This window comes from Sinocyclocheilus anshuiensis, unplaced genomic scaffold (genome assembly GCF_001515605.1).
Source record: "Sinocyclocheilus anshuiensis isolate Anshui unplaced genomic scaffold, SAMN03320099.WGS_v1.1 scaffold609, whole genome shotgun sequence".
NCBI lineage: Eukaryota > Metazoa > Chordata > Actinopteri > Cypriniformes > Cyprinidae > Sinocyclocheilus > Sinocyclocheilus anshuiensis.
Genome location: NW_015541011.1, coordinates 367,973 through 375,361, shown reverse-complemented (window position 1 = coordinate 375,361; position 7,389 = coordinate 367,973). Strand labels below are relative to the sequence as shown.

At 36.5% G+C, this 7,389-nt stretch overlaps 2 protein-coding genes and 1 pseudogene across 2 annotated transcripts in view; 2 read left to right on the top strand and 1 right to left on the bottom strand.

The window, feature by feature from the left end:
• LOC107690389 (uncharacterized) overlaps nt 1-3,376 on the bottom strand; it is a 20,289-nt pseudogene extending 16,913 nt beyond the window's left edge.
• A 308-nt stretch (nt 3,377-3,684) lies between these two features.
• Nucleotides 3,685-4,515, top strand: LOC107690388 (cholesterol 25-hydroxylase-like protein 1, member 2). The gene is made up of 3 exons (XM_016488721.1): nt 3,685-3,765; nt 3,860-3,899; nt 3,998-4,515. Exons 1-3 carry the CDS (start codon nt 3,685-3,687, stop codon nt 4,513-4,515), a joined length of 639 nt encoding a protein of 212 aa, XP_016344207.1.
• Nucleotides 4,516-6,442: 1,927 nt separating this feature from the next.
• Nucleotides 6,443-7,389, top strand: part of LOC107690355 (tetraspanin-3) — an 8,021-nt gene continuing 7,074 nt past the window's right edge. Inside the window, exon 1 of the mRNA XM_016488656.1 lies at nt 6,443-6,620. Within this exon, the coding sequence (XP_016344142.1) occupies nt 6,555-6,620 (66 nt within the window). The 5' untranslated portion in view covers nt 6,443-6,554. The remainder of the gene's footprint in view (nt 6,621-7,389) is intronic.

Sequence of the window (7,389 nt, the reverse complement as noted above, 5' to 3'; positions counted from 1 at the left end):
ATAATTTAACACACAAATAGAGTGGTGGAACTATGATGTCACTTTGTAGGCAAAAACCCGGAAGCGAGTTAGTATTTTAGCACTTCCGGTTCCATCGTCCCACAGTCAATGGGTTTTTTGAATGGGAGTTTGTTTAATTCCCCTAAAATAAGGTCCATGGTTCACACAAGCTCAAGATACTTTCACGTTTTATTCTACGGCATAAAACACACCAGTTACACACCTTTCATTAGTTTTTATTTAAACTGTTACGTTTCTTAAAAAAGACGGTTGCTTCAAGTTGCTAAATGGGACTACAGGCGCTGTCGGAGACATTAAACGTCATCATGCCAAACAGTTTATCAATTTACAGCATATGTAGTATATAGTATAATTTATAGTAAAATTAATTGTAGAATTTTATATTGTTGTTAGACAATGTTTTTTTTTGCTTTGACCATAAGGTAAACACATATAATTATTCCATGTAAACACATTTACGGGATTATTCACGGTGAAAGTAAAACTTGAATGATGCATAGTGCCACGTTAAAGCCACGTTTTAGCCCAATTTAAATGTTTACGACCGCATGAAGCTGTTAGAAAGCATATAGATTGAGGATTTTCTAGAAGCAAGGATAAAATAACATTTTGTGTACCCACCCTAACAAAACGATAGCTGAATTGTGGTACTTTATTCACTAAAATAAGTTTAATCTTACCATATCTAAAAAATCGCTCACTCTGCTGTTATTTAATAAATTAAAGGCACTAGAATTTATTTGGCTCTAGTTTTGTATTTATTCCAGTTTATATGAAAAGGTTAATAGAGTGGATTAAAATTAATATACAGAGTAAATCCTTTTCACTGTTAAAAATAAGTTTGAAAAGTTGTGGGAAGCATGGTGGTGGTGACGCTGAAGGCGAGCGACCATGGAGGTGTAGTTCGTTTATAGGCCGATCCGCCTACAAAGTGACGTCATAGTTCCCCCACTCTATTACAAAATATAACATTAAAAGTGTATAAATCACTCGTTTTTCTGAAGAAACATTGTCCAACAGCGACACCAGCAGGTAAAGTTACAGCAGGAGTCCGCGTCTCTCTCGCGTCCCCAGAGCCCATTGCATTTTAAAGGGGTCATATGATGCGATTTCAATTTTTCCTTTCTCTTTGAAGGGTTACAAGCTCTTGGTGCATAAAGAAGATCTGTAAAGTTGCAAAGACTAAAGTCTCAAATCCAAAGAGATATTGATCGGAGAAATGACAAACAACAAGCCCTACTCTACACTGCTCAAAAAACTCGCTTTAAATATATAAAATATAAAAACTCTTTAAATATAAAAAATGTACTTACAGTCTGTGAGTCAGAACAGCCAGCATTGTAGTCTACTCTCCCAGGATCAGGAAACAGTTCTCCATAAAATGCGCTGCACACATCTGAATATTTGGGTTGAACTGTTCTGGAACAGTGTTGTAAATACAACTTAACCACTGATTTCTAGTTGTGTCCTCTTTTGGAAGGCCAAACAAAGTAGTTTCGCTTTCACAACGAAACACACAGCAACAATACTACAGCGAGAATAAAAGTTACGCCTTCTTTCTTGGGCGGTGTTATGCAAATCTTCCCACATCGTGAAGTAGACATGTAGTTGACGTAGTTGCGTGGTTGACTCTTAACTTTTATAAAGAATATCTCTTTGGAAGAGCTTGTAACACTCCAAAGAGAAAGTAAAAATTGAAATCGCATCATATGACCCCTTTAATTATACATGTTTGGGTTGAGTTTTTGTTAAATTTACCCCGTTTTAACCAGCAGGTGCCGCCAGCCTGTGATGTTTCGAACTCTCCGAAACAGTGAATCATTTTGCGAATCATTTTGGTTCAGTTGATTCAGAATTTGAAAAAGCCTCATTTCTCTCATCACTTGTTCATTCTGATACGTACTAACGATTTTAATTGGGTTTTATTAATTACGTGTTATTAATAAAATCCTATTAAAATAACCATATTCAACTGATTCATTGAAAAGATTCGACTCTCAATTCATTGACGAATCGAACATTTCTAAAACGCACTGTGGGAGCAGGAAGTCCTGCTAAAGCTAAAGTTCGACTGTTTAAAATAGCATGTTGTTTTGGTTGACTTATGTTGGCGTTTAAGTGGACTGGACCTGACAGTGTTGTTCTGAATTAAAACTCTGATCAAAATGACTATTATTCATGGATATTTGTGATGGATGTTACCTAACAGAGGTTCGCCACTAACCTGCACCACATCCGCACTTTCTGGCTCCATTAGAACGGATTGCACCTTGTAGTCACTGTAAACGGTCCAGTACTTCAGTATTTATTGCTGTCGCTCTGTGTCAGTACGTTTACGTCTATGTTAGCATAAACATGCGAGTTTCTAAGATTGCGAAGCATAAATTAGATAAGTTATGTAACAAAACGCTTACTTCCTCCAGGAGGCGCTTTGCTGGCTCACAAAGTCGAATTCTTAATTTATCTACGTTCAAATCTTAAAACGGTTTTTGCGCCTACTGGAGAATTTTCACACCAAAAAGTGTAATCGTTTTAATCTATTAACTGGTACCTGACATACCAAAAAGACCAAATGAAAATCTGATCAAGCTACCTGTACTAAACGATGTTTTGAAAAGCTTTACGATGTAATTATGTTCCACTGTGATTGGTCCAACCTGCCCAGCGCGGAGGAAAGTAACATGTACCACGTGACGCCGTTTGCGCTATACTTCGGTATCGTTCTGGGAAAGGTGCGCGTCTCTCTCGGGCTATGTGGCTGGTCCTGTGGATGCCAAAAGCGGTCCTACGTTGCACAAAATCGATACAGGAAGTAGCGTCAAGAACGCCGGGCTCTCTCTTGCTTTACAGGAACAGTTTTGTGGCTGAATAGGGTCGGATGCTCCTCTGTACCAGACTGGCTGCTGTCACTCGAATGCTGCCGTGTGGATCTGATGCGTGACCGTCCACATTTCTTTCTTTTTCTTTGTAAACTGTACTATTCTCTCTCTCTATCTGTCTTTTGTTGCGCCTGCAGCTTTCTGATGCAGCACTTTTTCCTATTAATAGCATCATCGCCTGCTCTGAGTGTAGAAGCGGCACGATTGAATATATCATATATCATAATTAAATAATTTACTTCGGAATAATATCAGTGAGACATTTTAATAGTCATTGATTTAAAAATACACAGTAAAGAACTGGATATTTGAACCAATCATATGCCTGACCAATTAGAGACAACGTATGGGCCAAAGCCACGCCCATTCAACTCAAGCTATTCTAATCACTATTCTATTTGCTTATTCTTTTTCCATGGTTTGACTGAGACGTCTTCGACGCCCTCTTGCGTTACGGAGTGGAAAGAACGGTGCATGCCCGGACAAGTTCAAGTACTGAGTAATAAATTCACATCCAAACTGTCTTAAACACACCTTTTATTCCTAGAATGTAACTAAATATATTTATTACATTGTGTAAGTAATGTCTACATCAAAATACACCCTTCACAAACCTAAATAATTTAGAATCAGAATGAAGGTATAAATATTTCAGTACAAAGTCATTAGATACCAGGTACATGAGCCACATGAAACATCCAGGACAGAGAATGATTTAGAAAGCTAAACAATTCTGAGTTGTATCTGTTGCTTTAAAAGAAATATAGTTGACCAATTATTGAAAATGACACTAGGTCATGCGTTCGAGACAATTTTGGAGACCTACCAGACAAAAGACTCAGTTTTGCAGCTTATGTGGGACTATGTGCGACTCAACCACTCTGAAACTCTTCGGTCTCCTCTCTTTCCTGTGATTCTGACTGTAGCGTCGTATTTTGTGCTTTGTCTACCCTACCTAGCCTGCGACATCATGGGAAAGAAGTGGCCAGCTATTAACCGGTACAAGATTCAACCTGACAAAATGCCCACAACTGCAATGCTCCTTCACTGCAGTGGAGTAACTCTTTATAATCATGTACTTCTGGTGTTTCCTGCAGCAGTAGCGCAGTGGATGTGGAGACCTTCTATTCCCCTGCCTGAACGAGCACCTACATTGCTTGAATTTGCAGGTGGGGTGACTGGAAACCTTCTTCTTTTTGACTTTCAGTATTTTATCTGGCACTTTTTGCACCATAAGATCCGTTGGTTGTATGTGACTTTCCATGCTATCCACCATAATTACGCCGCCCCATTTGCTCTGGCCACACAGTGCCTTAGTGGATGGGAGTTGGTCACGGTGGGCTTCTGGACCACGCTCAACCCCATTCTGCTGAGGTGTCATCTGCTCACCACCTGGATGTTCATGGTGGTCCACGTCTATGTATCAGTGGAAGACCACTGCGGATATGATTTCCCTTGGTCCATGTCTCGTCTGATCCCATTTGGTGTTTATGGAGGTCCGAGCAAGCATGATGTGCACCACCAGAAACCTAATACTAACTTTGCACCCCATTTTAGTCACTGGGATAAACTGTTCGGCACTCATGCTGAGTTTAGTTTTGCTAAAACTAAGTGATGAACATGCTTGCATGTAAATGTATATTCAATTTGCATGTTTGGTTGCTTCAGACAGAGCTTAAACAATGCAGAACTTATAACTTCAGATTCCACTTTGATTTTCTTTGTATAGGAACAGTATTAAAAGCATAATTTCAGTGCAAAAAAAGAAAGAAAGAACAGATTACAGAAAGAACATATAATTAGTAAAATTACTAAAAACGAGTACAAATTCTTTTTTATCCAGCCCTTCACCATTATGAAAGAATTTAAATCTTCTTAAATCAAATTTTATTTGATTTAAGTTGAGAACCTTTTACAGAGAAAACTCTTCTGGTAACATCATGTCTATTTATTTATTTAGATAACAACTTTAGCTTTATTATATTAGCATTTAAAAACTATACATTTATGCAGCTTTAAAATGCAAAAGAAAAAAAAACTTTAAAAACATAAATGTAGTCTATTATCCATAATTTTTAAAGCTTGATTATATAGTGACCTTTTATGATTTATCACTGTAAAAAAAAATGTTTTCAAAGTTTATTGAAGCATGTTTTACAAGAAAATATAATTTCAGCTTAAAAATTTCTTTCTGCTTAAAAATGTCATGTTTAATTTATCGTGTTACTTGCTATTTCTTTGTAATTATTTGTGAAATTTACTAGCAATTTTGAATGAAAATTGTTTCAAAGGAAATCCTACAGCTTTTTTTGTGTGTGATTGTGGATTTAATTGTTTGGGTTCAAACCGTGGCACAATATAAAATGTGAGACAAAATCATTGCATACATAAGTTGAAATACTATATATATCTTTTTTTCTTAAGCTATAAACAGGTGTGGAAAGGAAAATATGTAAATTAAGATATTTCTAATTATTTTAGAAATCTTCTGCGTTCCTCCTACATGGTAGAAAGATGCCAAACCAAGCATGGCAAACTCAAAAGCAAATTTTCACAAGAGGAAGTTTTTTTTAAATATATATATAAAGAACGCAGATTTGCATATGCGTGTGAACTCAAAATAGATCGCACTACAGTTGCCTCTCATTTCAAATCCTGATTTATCTCTGTGTTGTTAATATTCTCCCAGATAACACACATAGGCCTACATCTGCAAGATGTCTATTAAAGATCGCTTCATCGGGAAAGCATCTATGTACAAACTTCTGATAGACATCTTTAAGATGTCAGTTTTACATACATTCTAAATCATAAACATCTTAAAGACATCTTCTAAACGTCTATTTGACATCTGATAGGAAACGTCCTATAGACGTCTTGCAGATGAGCAAACACTCTAAAGAAATACGTCTTGCAGACGTCAAATTGACGTCTCTGTGATGTACGTGTGCTATCAGGGCTCTGTGTTGTTTTTCAAGACAAAATTGTAATATTTAAACATTTGTTGTTTACTTTATGGAATAGTTTACTTTGAAAACCTGCCTGCACTCTTTAATAAGCTTCAGCCATGTGTTGGGTGTATGCAATGCATGTAGGTTTACCATTGATCTGATTGATTGTGATTATGCAATTCAATTATGTAACAGCAGGTGTCAGTAAAAAGATTACTTAAATCCATAAAAGTGTAACTATCTTGCATGTGAACGTCTACTTTCTATATTTAATAAGTAGATGTTTTGAATAGTAAGAAAATACGTCGTTCTTTGTAGTTACAAAAGATACAAAATAAAGAATAGTTAGTATTTTATGAAGAAAATGTAAGTGGCGCGTGCCAGTGCAAAACTTGTCATGCTTAATGCTTTGCTAAAGCCAGCGCTACTAATAAAAGTCTGTTAATAATATAACGTCATAAAATGTATGTGTTTCAGTTATTTCCTACATAAACATAATTTCTCTGTCATAATCGAATTATGTGTTGGACTTCTCGACTTCTCGCTGTTTCGTGACACTGCGTCAGCTGGCCGCTGTGTGGCGCTGTTCCCGGATCAGACTCAACCACAGCAGTGGTATGGCAGCCGGGAGACAGACAGCCATTTTATAATCCGCAGCCAGTCTGTTAAATTTGCTATTTAAACGGCTTTAGTCCATATTTTAATGATGGGTCAGTGTGGGATTACGTCGTCTAAAACCGTTTTGGTGTTCCTGAACCTGATATTCTGGGTAAATTGGAGATGTTTAGGGCTGAATTTGGGAGTGCGTCAGTGTTGTTAGATGGACACAGTCAGGTGTCGAGCAGCTGCATTATTACACACACTCATTTATATCACTAATACGTTTAAAAAACCTGTTAAATGCATGTTTTGCTATATTTTATGTGCCGTTTGTGTTTATATTGCATTATTTAAAAAACTGCTCGTTGCTGTGTTTTGCATTGTTTGTTTACATATTCCTTACAGTCTTAAAATTCTACATTGATCACTTTAATGCTTAAAAAACACTGACAGTATACGAATAGTGTTATTTATGTCTTGTATACTTCAATGTGCGTGAATTGGCAAGTCAGCTTCATTGTTTCCTTTAGCCCCAGAGCAGGTTAGTAGTATTGTTTGACATGTTAAACCTATTCCTCCTCAGGCAATTCTTTTGGATGAATATCTGAAGGATAAGGCCATTAAAGGCTAATAGCACTTTCCTCAAAGGATTCCATCATCACACAACAAAGGAGGACTTAAAAAAAAAATGTTCACAACGATTTCGCAGGATCAAATGTGAAACATTTGTAGAAATGCTTTGATTTTTCGACAAATGAAAAATCGACTTTGATTTCCGTTAACTTTCTTGTGATGTTTTAATACAGTGCATTTCGGGTTTATAATAGTAGTTGTAAACGTGTGTGTGTGTGTGTGTGTAATATATATTAACAATATAATATAATATATAAAATTTGTCTTCTCTCATTGTATGCATCCTTTGTTTCAAATTATATATA